The sequence below is a fragment of the Nerophis ophidion genome, linkage group LG06, assembly GCF_033978795.1.
Source record: "Nerophis ophidion isolate RoL-2023_Sa linkage group LG06, RoL_Noph_v1.0, whole genome shotgun sequence".
NCBI lineage: Eukaryota > Metazoa > Chordata > Actinopteri > Syngnathiformes > Syngnathidae > Nerophis > Nerophis ophidion.
In genome coordinates this window covers 13,363,304-13,389,157 of record NC_084616.1, presented here as the reverse complement: position 1 = coordinate 13,389,157, position 25,854 = coordinate 13,363,304, and the positions used below count along the sequence as shown (strand labels likewise).

The window sequence follows — 25,854 nt, the reverse complement described above, 5'->3', positions numbered from 1 at the left end:
CCTCCCACCTCCAAAGACATGCACCTGGGGATAGGCCCCTCCCACCTCCAAAGACATGCACCTGGGGATAGGCCCCTCCCACCTCCAAAGACATGCATCTGGGGATAGGCCCCTCCCACCTCCAAAGACATGCACCTGGGGATAGGCCCCTCCCACCTCCAAATACATGCAATTGGGGATAGGACCCTCCCACCTCCAAAGACATGCACCTGGGGATAGGCCCCTCCCACCTCCAAAGACATGCACCTGGGGATAGGCCCCTCCCACCTCCAAAGACATGCACCTGGGGATAGGTGGAGTGGCAAAACTAAATTGGGCCTACTGTGTGAATGTCTGTCTATCTGTGTTGGCCCTGCGATGAAGTGGCGACTTGTCCATGGTGTACGTCGCCTTCCGCCCGTGTGCAGCTGAGATAGGCTCCAGCAGCCCCAAAAGGGACAAGCGGTAGAAAATGGATGGACTTTGGGGCCTATGTTGACTCCCCGGGTGACCAGTTCTATTCAATTAGCCTAACATGCATTAGTTAATACATACATGCTCGCTGAAGACGTGTAGAACATTCCGCTGGCATTCACTCTACACTTGAGTGGCCTGCCATAAAACATTTATCCGGATCTGCACCAAAAGCTAGTCTTGCACGGCTGACATCTTCCACCCTATGACAGAAAAAACGGCCTTTTATTGGTAGGAATTATTTATTCGGCAGTGCATCTGTGACAATGAAAAGCTGTCAAGTGCTTTTTCTCACACTACAATAAAACTTTTTTTTAATATACTGTACATGCATTCAAAAATGGTGAAGATTCTTCGCAGCCTCATTAACCCTGCGGATCGTATAAATATATTACTCATCTGTCGTAGCTCAGGTTGATGGTCGCGTTTCGCTTCATTTGGGCTACAGTAGGGGAAGGAAATGCAAAAATGTAAAACTGCTTAGCTTTTGTAGGAAGTTCCAGTCAAAAAAAAAAACTTTTAGAACAGGGGTGCCCAAAATGTTTTTAATGGAAGCAGCACATTTTTTAAAATGAAAATTATCAACAAACAAATTAAAAAATGTTCTTTATATATATACATACACACACACATACATACATGTATGTATATATATATGTACAGATATATATACATACATATACATGTAAACATATATATATATATATATACATAAATATGTATATATACATACATAAATACATACATATGTATATGAATATATATTACACATACATATATACATATATATGGATATATATACATACATATACTATATATATATATACACACACATACATATATATACATACATATATATATACATACATACACGTATACACACATATGTATGTGTGTATATTTATATGTGTATGGATATATATATATATATATATATATATATATATATATAAATTTCATATAAATATAAATATATTTTTTTAAATAAGATAATTTTATTGATGCTGCAATCTCGATCAATCTAGTTGATTAAAACCCTTTTTAAATGGCAAAAACACAAAATACGCAATATTTTTCTCCAAAACTATTTCCAAGTGTAACTTTTGATATGAATTAATTGGAGCCTTCAATAGAGCAATAATTCATTGCAACATTGATTTTGATTCCTTATCATTTTTTTGAGCAATGACTTTTAAAGAAAAAAAACAGCCTGCATGGCAGCTTTGTGTTATAAAAGGCAACATTGTTAATTTTTCTCGTTACGTATGCTATTTTATTTCACTTTTTAGAGAGATATTTCTCTAGAAAATAATTAGCTGGGGGTCGCACTTTTGACAACCTGTTCTAGAAGCTATTTCAACATAAATATTTTTAAACAAAAAATAAAAAATACTGTCATACTGTAGCTCGGTTTTCTTAGGGACAACTTTTTGTACGATAACATTCTTGACCAATCTCAAAGTGGAAAGGGAGTGTGATCAGCGCGCTTGCAGGAAATAAAGGTCACCGCCTCTGTCCATGGTTCTGAAAACAGAGCGCCGTCGGACGGGGGCGTGGCATGTGCTGACGGCGAGACACAGCTGGCAGATGATTAGATTGCACATGTGTTGCGTGTTAATCTAATCACCTGTTGTCTTTAACAGTAAGTGGCCGGGTGCAGGAGGAGGACGAAGTTGGGCTAGAGACTGAAAAGTGCTGGAGAAAAAAAACGTATAGCTGAAAATGTTTCATCTGTACGCTTGGCTACTTTGACGTACCTAGTCGTAGACCCGCAAGACAGCGACTTCCACAGTCAAATTTTCAAACTAGGACTTCTAGCTTCGCCGTCAAAAGTTTGGACTGCACTGGATTATTTTGCCGAGTACACATCCTGTCCCCCGCCTTTTAATGTGTACCATGTGTCATAACAATGCTATTCATTCATGGTCTTTTGTTTTGAAAGCCGTTTGAAAGAAGAGGTGGGCGGTGCCTAGTGGATGTTAAAAAGCGATGCCGAATGTGAGTAAGTTTGAATATTTACACTGTACACTTGGAGTCTCATTAAGTCTCAAATACACGTACTGCCAACACATTAAGCACGCTAATCGACACATTCAACGGGAAGGCCGGCGCCGCCTGCACGTCCTACGGGCCGGCTCTGAAAGCAGTTATCAAACAGGGACTTTTGGGTTCAGAATTCCTCGTGGACGTTCCTGGCGTAGTCCATCAACTTGCTGCCCGTGAAGTACTCGCTGTATTTGAGGATCTCGTCCAGTTCCAGGGTGTGGTTCTGGTTCTCATCGGCCACGGCGATCATCTGCTTGGCTTCGTTCAGAGCGTTGTGCTCGTTCATCGGGTCCATGTACTCCTGTGATGGATGATAGTTAGAAATGTCGTAACGGACGACATAGTAAACATATCGTTTTGGTTGGAATTTGGTTCAAACATAATGGATGGTGTTAATATCGTGACGGCATTGTTAAAAATGTCGTAATGAATGGCCGAAGGAATATTGTGATGAATAGCATTGTTAAAAACATTGATGGATAATGGCTTACTTAGAAATATCGTGGTCAAAGGTATTGTTAAAAACATCTTGGTGGATGGCATCGTTAAAAATATCATAATGGAAGGAGTCGTTAGAAATATCATGATGAATGGCATTGTTAAAAACGTGGTAATCAACGGCGTAAGAAATTATGTCGTGAATGCCATTGTTAAACATTGATGGACGACATAGTTAGAAATATCGTAATGGACGACATAGTAAACATCGTTTTGGTTGGCATTGGTTCAAACATAATGGATGGTTGTTGTTGTTAATATCGTGATTCATGGTGGCATCGTTGAAAATATCGTAATGGAAGGAGTCGTTAGAAACATCGGGATGAATGGCATTGTTAAAAACATCGGGATGAATGGCATTGTTAAAAACATCGGGATGAATGGCATTGTTAAAAACATCGTAATGAATGGCATAAGAAATATTGTGTTGAATATCATTGTTAAACATTGATGGATGACAAAGCTAGAAATATTGTAACGGACGACATAGTAAACATATCGTTTTGGTTGGCATTGGTTCAAACAAAACGGATGGTATTAACATCGTGATTCATGACGGCATCGTTAAAAATATTTTAATGGAAGGAGTCGTTAGAAACTTTGAGATGAATGGCATTGTTAAAAACATCGTAATGAATGGCGTGAGAAATATTGTGATGAATGTCATTGTTAAACATTAATGGATGACATAGCTAGAAATATCGTAACGGACGACATAGAATAAACCTATCGTTTTGGTTGGCATTGGTTCAAACATAATGGATGGTATGGTTAACATCGTGATTCATGGTGGCATTGTTAAAAATGTAATGAACGGCCTAAGAAATATTCTGATTAATGGCATTGTTCAAAACATTGATGGATGGCTTAGTCGGAAATATCGTAGTCAAAGGCATTGTTAAAAACATCATGGTGGATGGCATCGTTAAAAATATCGTAATGGAAGGAGTCGTTAGAAATATTGTGATGAATGTCATTGTTAAAAACGTCGTAATGAATGCCGTAAGAAATATTGTCATGAATGCCGTTAAATATTGACGGATGACATAGTTACGATTATCGTTTTGGTTGGCATTGGTTCAAACATAATGGATAGTATTGTTAACATCGTGATTAATGATGGCATTGTTAAAAATGTCGTAATGAACGGCCTAAGAAATATCGTGATAAAAGGCATTGTTAAAAACATTGTGGTGGATGGCATCGTTAAAAATATCGTAATGGAAGAAGTCGTTAGAAATATCGTGATGAATGGCGTAAGAAATATTGTGATGGATGACATAGTAAACATATCGTTTTGGTTGGCATTGGTTCAAATATAATGGATGGTGTTGTCAACATCCTGATTCGTGACGGCATTGTTAAAAACATCGTAATGAACAGCCTTAGAAATACTGTGATTAATGGCATTGTTAAAAACATTGATGGATGGCTTAGTTAGAAATATCGTGCTCAAAGGCATTGTTAATAACATCATGTCGGATGGCATTATTAAAAATATCGTAATGGAAGTAGTCGATAGAAACATTGTGATGAATGGCATTGTTAAAAACATCGTAATGTATGGCGTAAGAAATATTGTGATGAATGCCATTGTTGAACATTGATGGATGACATAGCTAGAAATATCGTAATGGACGAAATAGTAAACATATCGTTTTGGTTGGCATTGGTTCAAACATAATGTATTATCGTGATGGTACTGTTAAAAATGTCGTAATGAACGGCCTAAGAAATATTGTGATTAATGGCATTGTTAAAAACATTGATGGATGGCTTAGTTAGAAATATCGCGGTCAAAGGCATTGTTAAAAACATCGTGGTGGATGGCATCGTTAAAAATATCGTAATGGAAGGAGTCGTTAGAAATATCGCGATGAATGGCTTTGTTAAAAACGTCGTAATAAACGACAAAAGAAATATTGTCATGAATGCCGTTGTTAATTATTGATGGATGACATAGTTACGATTATCGTTTTGGTTGGCATTGGTTCAAACATAACGGATGGTATTGTTAACATCGTGATTCATGATGGCACTGTTAAAAATGTAATGAACGGCCTAAGAAATGTTGTGATCAAAGGCATTGTTAAAAACATTGTGGTGGATGGCATTGTTAAAAATGCCGTAATGGAAGGAGTCGTTAGGAATATCGTGATAAATGGCGTAAGGAAATATTGTGATGGATGACATGCTAAAAAATATCGTAACGGACGACATAGCTAAAATCGTTTTGGTTGGCATTGCTTCAAACATAATGGATGGTGTTGTTAATATCGTGATTCATGACGGCATTGTTAAAAATGTTGTAATGAACGGCCTAAGAAATATCGTGATAAAAGGCATTGTTAAAAACATTGTGGTGGATGGCATCGTTAAAAATATCGTAATGGACGGAGTCTTTAGAAATATCGTGATGAATGGCCTAAGAAATATTGTGATGGATGACATAGTAAATATATCGTTTTGGTCGGCATTGGTTCAAACATAATGGATGGTGTTGTTAACATCCTGATTCGTGACGGCATTGTTAAAAACATCGTAATGAACGGCCTTAGAAATACTGTGATTAATGGCATTGTTAAAAACATTGATGGATGGCTTAGTTAGAAATATCGTGCTCAAAGGCATTGTTAATAACATCGTGTCGGATGGCATTGTTAAAAATATCGTAATGGAAGGAGTCGATAGAAACATTGTGATGAATGGCATTGTTAAAAACATCGTAATGTATGGCGTAAGAAATATTGTGATGAATGCCATTGGTGAACATTGATGGATGACATAGCTAGAAATATCATTACGGACAACATAGTGAACATATAGTTTTGGTTGGCATTGGTTCAAACATAATGGATGGTGTTGTTAATATCGTGATGGCACTGTTAAAAATGTCGTAATGAACGGCCTAAGAAATATTGTGATTAATGGCATTGTTAAAAACATTGATGGATGGCTTAGTTAGAAATATCTTGGTCAAAGGCATTGTTAAAAAAATCGTGGTGGATGGCATTGTTAAAAATATCGTAATGGAAGGAGTCGTTAGAAATATCGCGATGAATGGCTTTGTTAAAAATGTTGTAATGAACAACGAAATAAATATTGTCATGAATGCCGTTGTTAATTATTGATGGATGACATAGTTACGATTATCGTTTTGGTTGGCATTGGTTCAAACATAACGGATGGTATTGTTCACATCGTTATTCATGATGGCACTGTTAAAAATGTCGTAATGAACGGCCTAAGAAATGTCGTGATAAAAGGCGTTGTTAAAAACATTGTGGTGGATGGCATCGTTAAAAATGCCGTAATGGAAGGAGTCGTTAGGAATATCGTGATGAATGGCGTAAGGAAATATTGTGATGGATGACATAGTAAAAAATATCGTAACGGACGACATAGTAAACATATCATTTTGGTTGGCATTGGTTCAAACATAATTGATGGTGTTAATATCGTGATTCATGACGGCATTGTTAAAAATGTCGTAATGAACGGCCTAAGAAATATCGTGATAAAAGGCATTGTTAAAAACATTGTGGTGGATAGTATTGTTTAAATCATTGTAGTGGATGGCATCGTTAAAAATATCGTAATGGAAGGAGTCGTTAGAAATATTGTGATGAATAACGTAAGAAAAATTGTGATGGATGACAGAAATATCCTAACGGACGACTTAGTTAACATATCGTTTTGGTTGACATTGGTTCAAACATAATGGATGGTTGTTAATATCGTGATTCATGACGGCATTGTTAAAAATGGCGAAGTGAACGGCGTAAGAAATATTGTGATGAATGTCTTTGTTAAACATTGATGGATGACATAGTTAGAAATATCGTAACGGACGACATAGTAAACATATCGTTTTGGTTGGCAATGGTTCAAACAATGGATGGTGTTGTTAATATCGTGATTCATGATGGCACTGATAAAATTGTCGTAATGAACGGCTTAAGAAATATTGTGATTAATGGCATTGTTAAAAACATCGATGGATGGCTTAGTTAGAAATATCGTGGTCAAAGGCATTGTTAAAAACATTGTGGTGGATGGCATCGTTAAAAATGCCGTAATGGAAGAAGTCGTTAAAAATATCGTGATGAATGGCATTGTAATAAACATCATAATGTATGGCGTAAGAAATATTGTTAAGAATGCCATTTTTAAACATTGATGGATGGCTTATTTGTAAATATCATGATAAAAGGCATTGTTAAAAGACTGTGGTGGATGGCATCATTAAAATTATCGTACTGAATGGCTTAAGAAATATCAAAATTGGCATTGTTGAAAACATCGTAATGGATTGCGTAGTTAGAAATATGGTGATGAAAGGCACTGCTAAAACATTGTGATAGATGGCATCATTAAAAATATAATGACGGATGGCAAAGCCCGAAATATCCTGACGGATGTCATAGTTAAAAATATCGTAATGAATGACGTAGTTTTATAATATCGTAATGGATGCCATAATTAGAAAAATTGTGATAGATGGCAGAGTCGAACAAATCTTAATGGATGGCGTAGTTAAATATATTGTAATGAATAGCATAATTAGATATGTCGTAACAGATGGCGTAGTTAAAATATATTAATGATAGCATAGTTTGAAATACTGTGATCTATGGCATAATTAAAAATATAGTTAGGGATGGCACTATTAGCAACATTGTGAAGGATGACATAGTTCAAATGAACATAATGGATGCTATGGTTAAAAAACATTGTGATGATAGCAAAGTTCGAAATATCGCAATGGGTGGTGTAGTTAGAAATATCGTAATTGAAGAAGTAGTTAGAAATATCATACTGGACGGCATTGTTAAAAACATCGTTATGAACGGCGTAAGACATATTGTGATGAATGGCATTGGTAAACATTGATGGATGGCTTCGTTAGAAATATTGTGATAAAAAGGCATTGTTAAAAACATTGTGGTAGATGGCATCGTTAGAAAAATCGTAATGATTGGCGTTGTAAGAAATATCGAGGTGAAAGGCATTGTCTAAAACCTCGTAATGGATGGCGTGGTTAAAAATATGGTGATGAAAGGCACCGTTAAAAATTGTGATAGATGGCATACAACATATTGTGACGATGGTATCGTTAAAAACATGACACATGTCATAGTTAAAAATATCGTAATGGATGGCACACTTAGAAATATCATGCTGAATGGCATATTTCAAAGTATTGTGATGATAGTTTAAGTTAAAAATATTGTAATGGGTGGCGTAGTTAGAAATATCATGATGAATGGCATCGTTAAAAACATTGTGATGGATGGCATACAATACAAAATATTGTGAGGATGGCATCGTTAGAAATATGACGGATGGTAAAGCTAGAAATATCGTAATTGATGGCACAATAAGAAATATAATAATTGGCATATTTATAAGTATTGTGATGATAGCTTAAGTTAAAAATGTCGTAATGGATGGCATAGTTACAAATATTGTGATGAATGGCATCGTTGAAAACAAGGTGATGGATGGCATACTATTGTGACGATGGCATCATTAAAAATATGACGGATGGCAAAGCTACAATAACATGACGGATGTCATAGTTAAATATATTGTAATGGATGGCACATGTAAAAGTATAGCGATGATAGTTTACAAACCCCATTTCCATATGAGTTGGGAAATTGTGTTAGATGTAAATATAAACGGAATACAATGCTTTTCAAATCCTTTTCAACCCATATTCAATTGAATTCACTAGAAAGACAAGATATTTGATGTTCAAACTCATAAACTTTTTTTATTTATTTTTGCAAATAATAATTAACTTAGAATTTCATGGCTGCAACAGATGGCAGCATATGTTGTTCCAAAACCTGTATGTACCTTTCAGCATTGATGGTGCCTTCACAGATGTGTAAGTTACCCATGCCTTGGGCACTAATGCACCCCCATACCATCACAGATGCTGGCTTTTGAACTTTGCGTCGATAACAGTCTGGATGGTTCGCTAATCCTTTGATCCGGATGACACGATGTCGAATATTTCCAAAAACTATTTGAAATGTGGACTCGTCAGACCACAGAACACTTTTCCACTTTGCATCAGTCCATCTTAGATGATTTCGGGCCCAGAGTAGCCGGCGGCGTTTCTGGATGTTGTTGATAAATGGCTTTCGCCTTGCATAGTACAGCTTTAACTTGCACTTACAGATGTAGCGACGAACTGTATTTAGTGTCAGTGGTTTTCTGAAGTGTTCCTGAGCCCGTGTGGTGATATCCTTTAGAGATTGATGTTGGTTTTTGATACAGTGCCGTCTGAGGGATCGAAGGTCCAATCATTCAATGTTGGTTTCCGGCCATACCGCTTACATAGAATGATTTCTCCAGATTCTCTGAACCTTTTGGTGATATTATGGACCGTAGATGTTTAAATCCCTAAATTTCTTGCAATTGCACTTTGAGAAACGTTCTTAAACTGTTTGACTATTTGCTCACGCAGTTGTGGACAAAGGGGTGTACCTCGCCCCATCCTTTCTTGTGGAAGACTGAGCATTTTTTGGGGAAGCTGTTTTTATACCCAATCATGGCACCCACCTGTTCCCAATTAGCCTGCACACCTGTGGGATGTTCCAAATAAGTGTTTGATGAGCATTCCTCAACTTTATTAGTATTTATTGCCACCTTTCCCAACTTCTTTGTCACGTGTTGCTGGTATCAAATTCTAAAGTTAATGATTATTTGGAAGAAAAAAAAATGTTTATCAGTTTGATCAAATATGTTGTCTTTGTAGCATATTCAATTGAATAAGGGTTGGACAGGATTTGCAAATCATTGTATTCCGTTTATATTTACATCTAACACAATTTCCCAACTCATATGGAAACGGGGTTTGTATTACAAATGTTGTGATGGATGGCATTGTTAAAAATATGGTGATGGATGGCAAAGGTGGAAATGTTGTGATGGATCGCATCGTTAAAAATACGGTGATAGATGGCCTAATTATTACAAATTTTGTGATGGATGGCATAGTTGGAAATATTGCGATGGATGGCATCATTAAAAATATGGTGATGGATGGCCTAATTATTAGAAATGTTGTGATGGATGGTGTAGTTAAAAAAAGTCGTGACGGATGGCATTATGGCATAGTAAGAAATACGGTGATGGATGGCATCGTTAAAGATATCATGATGGGTGGAGGCATTTTTAGAAATATAAAGTTAAAAATCCACAATTCTCTCATATTTATCAATTACATTTTTTTTGCCGGCGACGCACTAGCGACCCACGCTGTCAGACTTGAGTACTGCACGTGCATGGTTAGTTAAAGTCGGTAACAGACTGAGTCTGCTCATTGCAAAAAAAAAAAAAGATTTAAGAGTCAAACCTCCAGTTCTTCCATGGTGACGATGCCGTTGCGGTCGGAGTCGATGACGTCCTCAAACTCCTTCCTCCGCTCGCGGACCCAGTTGTCGTCCATGTCCTGGGCCTGCTGGTTCTCCACGGTGCCCATGGGCAGCGAGATGAACTCTGAGAGCGCCAGCTTCTGGTCGCCGTCTTGGTCTGTGGCACAGCGCCAAACATTTACTCGAGGTCACCATATTGGGTAAAAGTAGGGATGTGCCAACTTGCGTGAAAAAGCGTGCAATTAATCATTAACGCGGAGTCGCAGTGCAGTGCCTTTAAGGCACGCCCCCAATATTGTTGTCTGGGTGGAAATCGGGAGAAATTCGGGAGAATCGTTGCCCCGGGAGATATTCGGGAGGGGCACTAAAAATTCAGGAGACGCAACTACTCTGTACTTCTCTCTACGTCCACGTACCGCTGCGTACGGCGACGTTTTAAAATCATACATTTTACTTTTTGAAACATATACCGATAATTTCCGATATTACAATTTAAAGCATTTACCGGCCGATAACAACGGCAGTCCGATATTATCGGACATCTCTAGTGGTATCAGTACATGATCTATACTGAAGTGATTAAGACTGATCTGTTTATTGTCTACAAAACATTACATTTACAAAGTCAGGGAATAATCACTTGGACACAGTATAATGTAAATATCAAATGATTTAAAAGTGTATTTGATTTTGTTTAGTTATTGCGTGCTATTGACTTTGTCTGGCTCAAACAATTGTATGTAATAAAATAGAATAAGGAACAAGTTTGAATATACTGTTGTTAAACTCCCAATAGCACTCAGCATAAATATCTAGAAAAATTACAGTTAATACATTACACTTAGACTTCCTTTTTATTGTCATTCAAATTTGAACTTTACAGTACAGATAAGAACAAAATTTTGTTGCATTAGCTCATGGTAGTGCAGGATAAAAAAGCAATAAGGTGCAAATAAAAATAAAAAGATTACTGTACAGATAAATATATTGCACTTTTGCATATGCATCCATTTTTATGAATGTATGTTATATTGTCTTTACATTTCAGCGAGTTAATCCATTTTTTAGGGGAATCGAGGGGATTATTTTAATGCGATCCGTGTTAGTATTGATGTCGGCCAATCTGAACCTGCAGCATAACGCCCTGATCAGAACATATCTACGAGTGTAAAGGCGTTACTTCATGCCAAAAGGGCTTTAATAGTGAGATGTGGGAACATACCCAAGTCGCGGACAATCTCTTTGACCATGTACTTGAGCATTCCTCGGCTGTGTTCCGGGTGCAGGAAGGACAGGAACTCCTGCTCGTTCAGCAGCTGGTCGCCAGGGGGGTTGTCGGCCTGAAACCAGCGGTCCTTCAGGCTCTCCAGAACTTCCTGAGCTGCGAGGAGCGTCACACGCAAGCAAAGGACGGTGAGCAGCTGTGACCTTGACATACTTGGTGTGTGAACTCACAATGGATATTTAGTTTGATCCAGTACATCCTCAACAGCCCTCATCTGAACACTAATATTACAAACCCCGTTTCCATAAGAGTTGGGAAATTGTATTAGATGTAAATATAAACGGAATACAATGATTTGCAAATCCCTTTCAACCCATATTCAGTTGAATATGCTACAAAGACAAGATACTTGATGTCCAAACTCAAAACTTTTTTTTTTTTTTGCAAATAATAATTAACTTAGAATTTCATGGCTGCAACACGCACCAAAGTAGTTGGGAAAGAGCATGTTCACCACTGTGTTACATCTCCTTTTCTTTTAACAACACTCAATAAACGTTTGGGAACTGAGGAAACTAATTGCTTTGAAAGTGGAATTCTTTCCCATTCTTGTTTTAAGTAGAGCTTCAGTTGTTCAACATTCCAGGGCCTCCGCTGTCATATTTTACGCTTCATAATGCGCCACACATTTTCGATGGGAAACGGGTCTGGACTGCAGGCGGGCCAGGAAAGTACCCGCACTCTTTTTTTACGAAGCCACGCTGTTGTAACACGTGCTGAATGTGGCTTCGCATTGTCTTGCTGAAATAAGCAGGGGCGTCCATGGAAAAGATGGCGCTCAGAGGGCAGAATATGTTGTTCCAAAACCTGTATGTACCTTTCAGCATTAATGGTGCCTTCACAGATGTGTAAGTTACCCATGCCTTGGGCACTAATGCACCCCCATACCATCACAGATGCTGGCTTTTGAACTTTGCGTCAATAGCAGTCAGGATGGTTTGCTTCCCCTTTGGTCCGGATGATACTATGTCGAATATTTCCAAAAACTATTTGAAATGTGGACTCCTCAGACCAGGGAATACTTTTCCACTTTGCATCAGTCCATCTTAGATGATCTCAGGCCCAGAGAAGCCGGCGGCGTTTCTGGATGTTGTTGATAAATGGCTTTCACTTTGCATAGTAAAGCTTTAACTTGCACTTACAGATGTAGCGACAAACTGTATTTAGTGACAGTGGTTTTCTGAAGTATTCCTGAGCCCATGTGGTGATATCCTTTAGAGATTGATGTGGGTGTTTGATACAGTGCCGTCTGAGGGATCGAAGGTCACGGTCATTCAATGTTGGTTTCCGGCCATGCCGCTTACGTGGAGTGATTTCTCCAGATTCTCTGAACCTTTTGATGATATTATGGACCGAAGATGTTGGAATACCTAAATTTCTTGCAATTGCACTTTGAGAAATGCTGTTCTTAAACCGCTTGACTATTTGCGCGCGCAGTTGTGGACAAAGAGGTGTACCTCGCCCCATCCTTTCTTGTGAAAGACTGAACATTTTTTGGGAAGCTGTTTTTATACCCAATCATGGCACCCACCTGTTCCCAATTAGCCTGCACACCTGTGGGATGTTCCAAATGAGTGTTTGATGAGCATTCCTCAACTTTATAATGTATTATTGCCACCTTTCCCAACTTCTTTGTCACGTGTTGCTGGCATCAAATTCTAAAGTTAATGATTGTTTGCTGTGTGAACATCAAATATGTTGTCTTTGTAGGATATTCAACTGAATATGGGTTGAAAAGGATTTGCAAATCATTGTATTCCGTTTATATGTACATCTAACACAATTTCCCAACTCATATGGAAACGGGGTTTGTACATATTGCATCATTATGCCTCATTTGTAGCTATATTTGAGCTCATTTAGTTTCCTTGAAGTCCTCATAATTCAATTTATATCTCATGACATACAGATAATATCTGTATGTAATATGGCTTTTCATTTTTTGCGGCCCCAGACGGATTTGTTTTTGTTTTTTTGGTCCAATATTGCTCTTTCAACATTTTGGGTTGCCAACCCCTGCTCTAGTGCGACTTATATATGTTTTTTTCCTTCTTTATTAAGCATTTTCGTCCCTTATAATCCGAAAAATATGGTACTTACTTTCTTCATCCAGTTTCAGGTCCTCATTGTTCTTAATTTTCTCTGTAACCTCCTTTTCGTTCAGACCTTTGCTGGCGAGGAACTTGATTCGGTATTCATCCCACGTCACGTGACCTGGAACGGAAGACTTTTTGTTTTTTTTCAACAGATCTAAAAAAAGGACATTTTCGTGTTATTTCTCGAACCGGCTCACCGTCACCGTCCGGGTCGACGGCATGGAAGCTGTTCTTATTCTCCTTCATGGCCTCCTGGAAGTGCTCCTCCGTCTTCTCCATAATCCAGCGCTGCATCTCCTTGGCGCTCACACTGCGGTCCTTGTTGAAATCCACCCTGAAAGACAAGAGTTACTTCACTGAATGGGCGTGGCCATACAAACTTTTTTTTTTTTTCAATCATCCCTTCATACTTTGTGAAGATATCAATAAGCTTCTTCCTGTTCCGCCTTGGCTCGGAGTCCTCCTCAAACTCCTCCATCTCTTTGCCCAGGAAGACCTCCTGGTGGAAGTCCTTGTTGAGGTGGCCGTCCAGCTCCAACTTCACGCCGTTCAAGTGGCCCGGTGGGAGGATCTCGTTGTCGTCCTTGCCGCCGGTGTTCTTGTCTTTGTTGGCGGCGGACATGTTAGCCGGACGCGCTCCGACGTCCACGCCCAGTTGAATCGCGCACAGGAGCAGGGACGCCGCCAGGAGGTTCTGGCAGCCGAGTCTTCTCCAGGCGGCCATGTTTATATTGCCTGCACAGGTAAGTTCCACAGCGTTAGAAAAGGGTACTTGGCTCAAAAAAGGTTGAAAACCCTCTCCGTGCGTCGGTTGAGGAGGGTGTTGTTGTATAATGTAGCCCGGAATAGACGCATGGGATTCTGGGTATTTCTTCTCTTGTGTTTATGTTGTGTTACAGTGCGGATATTCTCCCGAAATGTGTTTGTCATTCTTGTTTGGTGTGGTTTCACAGTGTGGCGCATATTAGTAAGAGTGTTAAAGTGATTTATATCACAACCATCAGTGTAACATGTGTGGCTGTTGAACAAGTATGCCTTGCAATTGATGATGTGTGCTATCAGGGGTCGCAAGCTACATGTGACTGGCTGGCGCGACGTTATGTGTAAGCAAACAATAAAGGGGAACATTATCACCAGACTTATATAAGCGTCAATATATACCTTGATGGTGCAGAAAAAAGACCATATATTTTTTTAACCGATTTCCGAACTCTAAACGGGTGAATTTTGGCGAATTAAACGCCTTTCTGTTTATCGCTCTGTGGCGTTCACGTCAGAACGTGACGTCACCGAGGTAATACAGCCGCCATTTGAATTTTCAACACATTACAAACACCGGGTCTCAGCTCTGTTATTTTCCGTTTTTTCGACAATTTTTTGGAACCTTGGAGACATCATGCCTCGTCGGTGTGTTGTCGGAGGGTGTAACAACACTAACGGAGGGATTAAAATTGCACCACTGGCCCGAAGATGCGAAAGTGGCAAGAAATCTGCCGCCAGACCCCCATTGAATGTGCCGGAGTGTCTGCAGATTTTACTGGCGATGACAGACATGGCACAGAGATGTATGGATAACCTGCAGATGCATTTGCAACGATAAAGTCAACGAAATCACAAAGGTGAGTTTTGTTGATGTTGTTGACTTATGTGCTATTCAGACATATTTGGTCGCGGCGTGACTGCCAGCTAATTAATGCTAACATGCTACGCTAATCGATGCTAACATGCTATTTACCGGCGGTGCTAAAGCAGACATGGCACAGAGATATATGGATAACCTGCAGATGCATTTGCAACTATATTACGTTTCCTTCCACCCACATTTAATGCGAAAAAAACACTTACCAATCAACAGATTTAAGTTGCTCCAGTGTCAAAAAATGCGAAAGTCCTGATCGTTTAGTCCGCACATTTTACCAGCGACGCTAACGCAGCTATTCGGCCATGCTATGGCTATGAATAGCGTCAATAGCTATTCGCTCAATAGTTTCAGTTTCTTCTTCAATACTTTCGTACTACAAGCATCCGTTTCAATAAATGCGTAATCTGTTAATTCGCTTAAACCGCTGAAATCCGAGTCTGAATCCGAGCTAATGTCGCTATATCTTGCTGTGCTATTCGCCATTGTTTGTTTACATTGGCAGCACTGTGTGACGTCACAGCAAAATGAACGGTCCCACACAGCAAGATACTCCTATACGGGTCCGCCTTCAGTACACACAAGCCGCGTAACAGTCACATTCGTTTGGGGCCCCTCCTAGAGGACCAGCCCCGCCTCTGAAAATTTCACTGTTACTTATTTCGCGCCGGCCCTCAGGACCGGCCCACCCACCCGGATACAGAGTGGACGTCTCTTCCGTCGACGTGGGCGCGTACCTGTGTACACGCATGACTTCGCGGCCATTTCAAATTCACTTTCTGCAGACGATCGAACTTCGACGGACTTGTTCGAATGTAAGTAATTTCTTGCTATATACATTCACAGTAAATATCGGCGCTTTTGTGTTTCCAACATCATTTATGTATGATTGCAATGACGTTGTTTAGTTTTACTTAAAAACTAAGTAAAACTTTTTATTCTGTAAAAAAAGATATTATAGGACTAAGTAAAACGTTTTGTTCTGTAAAAAAAAGGCTATTTTATTTCAAATGGAATAGCAATATATGTTATAACATATTCTGCCGAAATGGCTATGGTAGTTAAAGTTAAGTTAGTTTCTTTGCTGTATCAATCAATCAATGTTTATTTATATAGCCCCAAATCACAAATGTCTCAAAGGACTGCACAAATCATTACGACTACAACATCCTCGGAAGAACCCACAAAAGGGCAAGGAAAACTCACACCCAGTGGGCAGGGAGAATTCACATCCAGTGGGACGCCAGTGACAATGCTGACTATGAGAAACCTTGGAGAGGACCTCAGATGTGGGCAACCCCCCCCCTCTAGGGGACCGAAAGCAATGGATGTCGAGCGGGTCTAGCATGATACTGTGAAAGTTCAATCCATAGTGGCTCCAACACAGCCGCGAGAGTTCAGTTCAAGTGGATCCAAGACAGCAGCGAGAGTCCCGTCCACAGGAAACCGTCTCAAGCGGAGGCGGGTCAGCAGCGTAGAGATGTCCCCAACCGATACAGGCGAGCGGTCCATCCTGGGTCCCGACGAGCGGTCCATCCTGGGTCTCGACTCTGGACAGCCAGTACTTCATCCATGGTCATCGGACCGGACCCCCTCCACAAGGGAGGGGGGGACATAGGAGAAAGAAAAGAAGCGGCAGATCAACTGGTCTAAAAAGGAGGTCTATTTAAAGGCTAGAGTATACAGATGAGTTTTAAGGTGAGACTTAAATGCTTCTACTGAGGTAGCATCTCGAACTGTTACCGGGAGGGCATTCCAGAGTACTGGAGCCCGAACGGAAAACGCTCTATAGCCCGCAGACTTTTTTTGGGCTCTAGGAATCACTAATAAGCCGGAGTCTTTTGAACGCAGATTTCTTGCCGGGACATACGGTACAATACAATCGGCAAGATAGGCTGGAGCTAGACCGTGTAGTATTTTATACGTAAGTAGTAAAACCTTAAAGTCACATCTTAAGTGCACAGGAAGCCAGTGCAGGTGAGCCAGTACAGGCGTAATGTGATCAAACTTTCTTGTTCTTGTCAAAAGTCTAGCAGCCGCATTTTGTACCAACTGTAATCTTTTAATGCTAGACATGGGGAGACCCGAAAATAATACGTTACAGTAATCGAGACGAGACGTAACAAACGCATGGATAATGATCTCGGCGTCTTTAGTGGACAAAATGGAGGGAATTTTAGCGATATTGCGGAGATGAAAGAAGGCCGTTTTAGTAACGCTTTTAATGTGTGACTCAAAGGAGAGAGTTGGGTCGCTACGGCTCGCGTCGCAAACAAAGGAACTTGCTAGCTATAGCTAGCCCGGGCCGCACGATATCTCTCGAAGCTTAGACAATGCATATTTATAAATATGCATTGCCTTGTATTTTTAAACTAACAATATTGTCAATAGGCAGAAACAGAAAATGGTCAATTCACTCTATAAAGTAAATATATATATATACAGTGCCCTCCATAATTATTGGCACCCCTGGTTGAGATGTGTTAAAAGCCTTAAAATAAATTCAGTGTTTATTGCAGAAGAATACTGTCACACTGAAAATTGTAGGAAAATGTAGCCTTCAACTCAAATGAATTGTAAGAAAATAAAAAAATCCCTGACTAAAAAATAATTATTTTTCATTAAATCACCTGTTCCACAATTATTGGCACCCTTAACAATTCCCAGGAAATAAATATAATTGAAGCATTTCTGTCATTTCTACAGTAGTTTACAAAGTTTACCAGAGTACGTAGGAACATTTAATTAGTAATTCATCACTTCCTGTTTCCCTGGGGTATAAATATGACGTGACACCGAGGCCATTTCTCTTATCCACTCTTAAACATGGGAAAGACAAAGGAACACAGCATACAAGTGAGGCAGATGTGCGTCGACCTTCACAGGTCAGGCAGAGGCTACAAGAAGATTGCCACTCAACTGCAGCTGCCCATATCCACTGTGAGAGGAATAATTAAGAAGTTCAAAACAACTGGAACAGTGGTAAATAAGCCTGGACGAGGACCCAAGTTTATTTTGCCACCACGCACAGTGAGGAGGATGGTAAGAGAAATCAAAAGATCTCCAAAGCTCACTGTTACAGAATTACAACAAATGGTAGCATCCTGGGGTCACAAAGTCTCCAAATCAACCATCAGGCGCTGTCTACACGCCAACAAGCTGTTTGGGAGGCATGCACGGAGAAAACCTTTCCTCACTCACAATCATAAACGCAAGCGTCTGGAGTTCGCCAAACGGTATTGGGGCTTCAACTGGGACCGTGTGCTTTGGTCAGATGAGACCAAGATTGAGCTTTTTGGCAACAAACACTCTAAGTGGGTCTGGCGTACCACGAAAGATGCGCATGCTGAAAAGCACCTCATACCCACTGTGAAGTATGGGGGTGGGTCAGTGATGCTGTGGGGCTGTTTCACTTCCAAAGGCCCTGGGAACCTTGTTAGGGTGCATGGCATCATGAATGCTTTGAAATACCAGGACATTTTAAATCAAAATCTGTTGCCCTCTGCCCGAAAGCTGAAGCTGGGTCGTCACTGGGTCTTTCAGCAAGACAATGACCCTAAACATATGGCCAAATCTACACAGAAATGGTTCACCAGACACAAAATCAAGCTCCTCCCATGGCCATCTCAGTCCCCTGACCTCAACCCCATTGAGAACCTGTGGGGTGAGCTGAAAAGGAGAGTACAGAGGAGAGGACCCAGGTCTCTGGATGATTTAGAGAGATTCTGCAAAGAGGAATGGCTGAAAATCCCTCTTTCTGTCTTTGCCCATCTTGTGAAACATTATAGGAGAAGATTAGGTGCTGTTTTGTTGGCAAAAGGGGGTTGTACAAAATATTAACACCAGGGGTGCTAATAATTGTGACACACATTATTTGATGTCAAATAATTATTTCTTTATGTGGGATTTTTTCCCCACTGAATAAATGCACTTGTATTGAAGGTTGGATTTTTCTCTTTTTTTCCATTAAGGTCCCATATTATTTAGAAAAAAAATAAAATAATTGGAAGCTAAAAAACACATCTCAACCAGGGGTGCCAATAATTATGGAGGGCACTGTATGTATATATATAAAAATAGTAAATATAGTACATATAAATATTTAATCTATTTTATTCTACAGCAAGAACAGAAGGGATTTTGAAAATAAGATAAACGGGTCCATAATGGACCCAGGCCGGATGAGCCTGGTTTTTTATGAGTCCGCTGCTGGTCCGCCGCGGAGGTAAGGTTTTGATCATGGGTGCGGAGCGGATCCAGCTTGAAGCCGCGGCGGGTCCGTGACCCGCCTCCGCGGCGGATCATAGCCGGAGTGCAAGTGGAGCCCGCAGGGTATCTGCAGGTTTCAGCAACTTTTTAAGACCTTTTTAATGCCACTTTGAATGAAATTTAAGACCGAAAAAAAAAAAAAAAAAAATCTATAAATATAAGCGATGGTTGGGGATCCCACTGTACTACAACCTCAATGACAATCAGTAAAGTTTACTTTTTGTATGTTTAATAATAAACAAACTGATAAGCACCACTCTGCCAAACAGCTTATCAAAAATCTTGAGAGATCCAAAAACTTTGACATCCAAAACAAACAAACCAACACCAACGCCAGTAAAAACATAATAACCGAGGTGAGGGTAAAAATAAATTACATTTGGTCAATAATAGTGCAATAATAGTGCAAAACAGTATTATGGCATCAACAACAAAACACTGAACACACACACAAATGAGCCTCAGTTGAGCTTCAGCTGGCTGTTCTCATTCACGAGTTCTGCCTGCATTTTTGTTCAGCTCACTCATATTTTCTTTGTATATCTCGAAGAGATACAAAGAAAAAACGAGTGAGCTGAAATCACTCACTTTTACTCAAAGACGTGCGTGCCGTAACTTTTACTCAGAGACGTGCCCCGAAAGATAAAAGAAAAAAAACCCCATTGAGTACTGAATTTAAGGCAATTTTAGGAATTTCTAAAAAATTTAATACTTTTTAAGGCCTTAATTTTAGATACATGAATTTAAGACTTTCTAAGACTTTTTAAGGATCCGCGGATACCCTGGCCCGATACGGGTCAGTTTCGCGGGTCCGTTCCGGAATGTTTTTGCTGTGTAGGGTGTCTTCGCAGAGAGCGAAAATAAGGCACTTTAAAGCCTTTTTTAGGGATATTCCGGGACTGGTAAAATTGTGAAAAAAAAACTTCCAAAAATACAACAAGTCACTGGGAACTGATTTTTATTAGGGCCCACATGGCCCATTGCCAAAGGTTATTATTCCGACGCCTCTTTGAACTGTAATTTGACCCCCTGAACATGCTTCAAAACTCACCAAATTTCACACACTCATCAGAACTGGCGAACATTGCCATCTAATAAAAAAACCAAACCCCAAAAATCAAAAATACGCTCTAGCGCCCCCCAGGAAAAAAAAAAAACAGACTGCGTGTAACTTCCGTTAGGAATGTCGTAAAGACATGAAACAAAAACCTCTATGTAGGTCTGACTTGGACCTACATTTCCCAATTTAAACTTCTATAGCAAAAATCAACAGGAAGTTGGCAAAAAACCCTTCAAAGCAAAATTTGCCTAAAAAAATGCTATATTTTTCTCTTTGCGCTGTATTTTGACCCTCTCAAAATGCTTCAAAACTCACCAAACTTGACACACACATCAGGACTGGCAAAAATTGCGATCTAGTAAAAAACCAAACCCCAAAAATCAAAATTGCGCTCTAACGCAATTTCTGAATAAAACACAGAAAAAACTGCTCCCCGGAAGAAAACACAGACAAAACTGCCTGTAACTTCCGCTAGGAATGTTGGAGAGACATGAAACAAAAACTTCTATGTAGGTCTCACTTAGACCTACATTTTCATAATCGACATCCTTCAGCAAAAATCAACAGGAAGTTGGCAATTACCCCTTCAAAATAACAATTTTGTAAAAACCCGTCACCTTCCTTCAAACGTTATCTCCTCTGAGCCCGTTTGTCGTTTCGGCTTCAAACTCGCACAGGAGAGAGTTTGAACCCTTCTGATTAAAAGTTATCGCAAGAGTTTTGATTACTGATTCGGTTTTGATTTTATGACCCTTCAAAGATCAACTGAGCTTATGTTGCTGTGCTGCTGTTGTCTCAAGATGGCTACTACCACTGGATAAAAGTATTGGGACACTCAGGACTAACACTAGGCAAAGTATTGGGCCACTTATGGCTAACAGTAGACAATGACAATGTAAAATGGAATTAAATCTTTTTTGTCCTCAAAATTCTACACACATCCATCCATCCATCCATCTTCTTCCGCTTATCCGAGGTCGGGTCGCGGGGGCAACAGCCTAAGCAGGGAAACCCAGACTTCCCTCTTCCCAGCCACTTCGTCTAGCTCTTCCCGGGGGATCCCGAGGCGTTCCCAGGCCAGCCGGGAGACATAGTCTTCCCAACGTGTCCTTGGTCTTCCCCGTGGCCTCCTACCGGTTGGACGTGCCCTAAACACCTGCCTAGGGAGGCGTTCGGGTGGCATCCTGACCAGATGCCCGAACCACCTCATCTGGCTCCTCTCGATGTGAAGGAGCAGCGGCTCTACTTTGAGTTCCTCCCGGATGGCAGAGCTTCTCACCCTATCTCTAAGGGAGAGCCCCGCCACACGGCGGAGGAAACTCATTTGGGCCGCTTGTACCCGTGATCTTATCCTTTTGGTCATGACCCAAAGCTCATGACCATAGGTGAGGATGGGAACGTAGATCGACCGGTAAATTGAGAGTTTTGCCTTCCGGCTCAGCTCCTTCTTCACCACAACGGATCGGTACAACGTCCGCATTACTGAAGACGCCGCACCGATCCGCCTGTCGATCTCACGATCCACTCTCCCCCCACTCGTGAACAAGACTCCTAGGTACTTGAACTCCTCCACTTGGGGCAGTGTCTCCTCCCCAACCCGGGGATGGCATTCCACCCTTTTCCGGGCGAGAACCATGGACTCGGACTTGGAGGTGCTGATTCTCATTCCGGTCGCTTCACACTCGGCTGCGAACCGATCCAGTGAGAGCTGAAGATCCCGGCCAGATGAAGCCATCAGGACCACATCATCTGCAAAAAGCAGAGACCTAATCCTGCGGTCACCAAACCGGAACCCCTCAAGGCCTTGACTGCGCCTAGAAATTCTGTCCATAAAAGTTATGAACAGAATCGGTGACAAGGGGCAGCCTTGGCGGAGTCCAACCCTCACTGGAAATGTGTTCGACTTACTGCCGGCAATGCGAACAAAGCTCTGACACTGATCGTACAGGGAGCGGACCGCCACAATAAGACAGTCCGTTACCCCATACTCTCTGAGCACTCCCCACAGGACTTCCCGAGGGACACGGTCGAATGCCTTCTCCAAGTCCACGAAGCACATGTAGACTGGTTGGGCAAACTCCCATGCACCCTCAAGAACCCTGCCGAGAGTATAGAGCTGGTCCACAGTTCCACGACCAGGACGAAAACCACACTGTTCCTCCTGAATCCGAGGTTCGACTATCCGGCGTAGCCTCCTCTCCAGTACACCTGAATAAACCTTACCGGGAAGGCTGAGGAGTGTGATCCACGATAGTTGGAACACACCCTCCGGTCCCCCTTCTTAAAGAGAGGAACCACCACCCCGGTCTGCCAATCCAGAGGTACCGCCCCCGATGTCCACGCGTTGCTGCAAAGTCTATTATAGGGTATTCTACACACAATACCCTATAATAATAGCAGCTACTATCCATGCTTCTACCGCTTATCCGGGTTTGGGTCTCGGGGGCAGCAGCCAAAGGCGGCCCCGACCAACGCTGCTTGCAGCTTTAATTATTTTTAACCCTTTTGAAATTGTGATAATGTTCCCCTTTAAAAGCATTGTTACCACGACTACGCCCTCAAAATAGTCATGCGGGTGAAAACCGGAGAATGTTAGCCTAGGGATATTAATGGATAAAGCACTGAAATCTTAAAAATCGGATAAAACCGGCCCGCGGGCCGTACTTTTGACACTCCTGCTTTAAAGGAAGTGCTCGTCAAAGTGAAGCTACATATGACGTCAGCGTGAAGCTAAGCTAGCTGAACAAGACACAGCAAGAAACATTGTAATTATATATTTAAAAAAAAACACTGTGATTTAAGATAATAAAATGATAATGCTCACCTTGAAAACCAGTGTTTGGGTTAAAAAGGCGTTAATGGCGACGTCTACCTGCGGTGCCGAGTGGCTAACGACGCTAACCGAAGCAGGTTTGTGTCGCACTGTCGTCGGTTCCTGTTGACGTGGCTGCCCGGTCCTCCTCCGCCGTTCTCCGCACAAGGTAAAGTCGCTCGAATGGAGGGAAGTAAAAAAATAATGACTTGCCTTAATTTCAACTGGAAAGTTGTCGTTAACTTGAAAAAAAAAAAAAAGACGTCACAAGGCTTCAAGTCGTCAAAGATAACGGCAAACACCGCCAAGAGTAGGACTTTCAAATTAAAACATGACCAAGTCAATTCAATAGCCGTAATAACGCAACATAAACGCCTTTTGTTGAACTTAAAATGTAATAATAATCAGAAAATATCTAAATATAAATATACTTCTTGTTGCAGTCATTGATTTTGATAGTTATTCAAGACTGTTATTTCTAAAGCTTCCGGTTTTTTGTGTTCTTTTGCTAGTGCGAGCTTGATAGAAAAATAAAAGAGCTGCTGTCACTGCGCAGTGTGTGCGCACGCGCAAATAACTTCCTGCGTCATCAAAGATAACGGCAAACACCGCCAAAAGTAGGACTTTCAAGTTAAAACTTGACCAACCCCATCCAAAATCCCTAATAACGCAACATAAACGCCTTTTGTTGAACTTAAAAATGTAATAATAATCAGAAAATATTTAAATATGAATATTTCTTGTTGCAGTCATTAATTTCGATAGTTATTCAAGACTTTTATGTCTAAAGCTTCCGGTTTGTTGTGTTCTTTTGCTAGTGCGAGCTTGATAGAAAAATAAAATAGCTGCTGTCACTGCGCAGTGTGTGCGCACGCGCAAATAACTTCCTGCGGTGCTCTTTTTGCTACGTTGAGTCGTTGAAATGTTACAAAAATAACAAGGCATTGATACTTTAGGAAAGTTTTTATTTATTTTTTTTACTTCATATGTGAAGCTCTAATCATTGTTGATTTAGGTTGCACATTACAATTACAGAAGAGTAATTCGCTTTCATAAAAATGTTATTATAATGATATAATGATTATGATAGCATTTAAGTCCCATCTTAAAACTAATTTTTATACTCTAGCCTTTAACTATAAATATGTTTAAACATAACAAAAAAAAAAACCCTAACAATAAAACTACTTTATGTCCCTCACTTAGTAGTTTAAACATGTTTAACAAGCATAACAATAAAACAACTTCCTGTCCCTCACTTAGTAATGTTTAAACATGTTTAAACATGTTTAACAAACATAATAAAGTTTACTTCCTGTACCACACTTAAGAATGTTTAAACATGTTTAACAAACATAATAAAGTTACTTTATGTCCCACACTTAAGAATGTTTAAACATTTTTAAAAACCCTAAAAATTAAAGTACTTCCTGTCCCTCACTTAGTAATGTTTGAACATGTTCAACAAATGCAACAATTAAACAATTCCTGTCCCTATTTAGTAATGTTTAAACATTTAAAAAAAAAACCCTAACAAGGAAACTAATTCCTGTCCCTCACTTAGCAATGTTTAAACACTTTCAACAAACATAACAATAAAACTACTTCCTGTCCCCTCACTTAGTAATGTTTAAACATGTTTAACAAATATAATAAAGTTTACTTCCTGTACCACACTTAAAAATATTTAAACTTTTTTAAAAACCGAAAAAATAAACCTACGTCCATTCCCTCACTTGGTAATGTTTAGACATTTTTAATGAACATAACAATAAAACTACTTCATGTCCCTCACTTAGTAATGTTTGAAGATGTTTAAGAAACATTATAAAGTTACTTCCTGTCCCACACTTAAGAATGTTTAAACATTTTTAAAAACCCTAAAAATAAAACTACTTCCTGTGTCTCTTAGTAATGTTTAAACATGTTTAAATAACATAATAAAGTTACTTCCTGTCCCACACTTAAGAATGTTTCAACATTTTTAAAAACCCTAAAAATAAAACTACTTCCTGTCCCTCACTGATAGCATTTAAGTCCCATCTTAAAACTAATTTTTATACTCTGGCCTTTAACTATAAATATGTTTAAACATAACAAAAAAAAACACCCTAACAATAAAAATACTACCTGTCCCTCACTTAAGAATGTTTAAACATTTAAAAACATTTTATCAATAAAACTACTTCCTGTCCCTCACTTAATAATGTTTAATCATGTTTAATAAAAGCAACAATTAAACTACTTCCTGTCCCTACTTAGTAATGTTTAAACATGGGTAACAAACGTATCAATAAAACTACTT

General features: G+C 39.9%; 1 protein-coding gene across 3 annotated transcripts; it reads right to left on the bottom strand.

Annotated features, from left to right (window-relative positions):
• Positions 1 to 676: 676 nt before the first annotated feature.
• Positions 677 to 23,963, bottom strand: sdf4 (stromal cell derived factor 4). 3 transcript variants are annotated; one of them, XM_061902703.1, is made up of 7 exons: positions 23,610 to 23,963; positions 14,180 to 14,504; positions 13,967 to 14,103; positions 13,774 to 13,887; positions 11,611 to 11,769; positions 10,370 to 10,545; positions 677 to 2,800 (listed from the first exon to the last, which is right to left on the bottom strand). In XM_061902703.1, the coding sequence occupies exons 2-7, from the start codon at positions 14,491 to 14,493 to the stop codon at positions 2,624 to 2,626; spliced, it is 1,077 nt and encodes a 358-aa protein (XP_061758687.1). In that variant the 5' UTR covers positions 14,494 to 14,504; positions 23,610 to 23,963; the 3' UTR covers positions 677 to 2,623. The 3 variants fall into 3 exon arrangements, with proteins under 3 accessions (XP_061758687.1, XP_061758686.1, XP_061758688.1); XM_061902702.1 differs by having other exon boundaries at positions 23,562 to 23,950; XM_061902704.1 differs by having other exon boundaries at positions 23,763 to 23,867.
• Between the last annotated feature and the right edge of the window lie 1,891 nt (positions 23,964 to 25,854).

Coding starts and splice junctions, on each gene's coding strand:
- sdf4 (XM_061902703.1), bottom strand. CDS start 14,493: ATGGCCGCCTGGAGAAGACTCGGCTGCCAGAACCTCCTGGCGGCGTCC. Junction 11,770..13,773: donor CCTGAAACTGGATGAAGAAA/GTAAGTACCATA, acceptor CGCTCCTCGCAG/CTCAGGAAGTTCTGGAGAGC. Junction 10,546..11,610: donor AGAGATTGTCCGCGACTTGG/GTATGTTCCCAC, acceptor GCTGTGCCACAG/ACCAAGACGGCGACCAGAAG.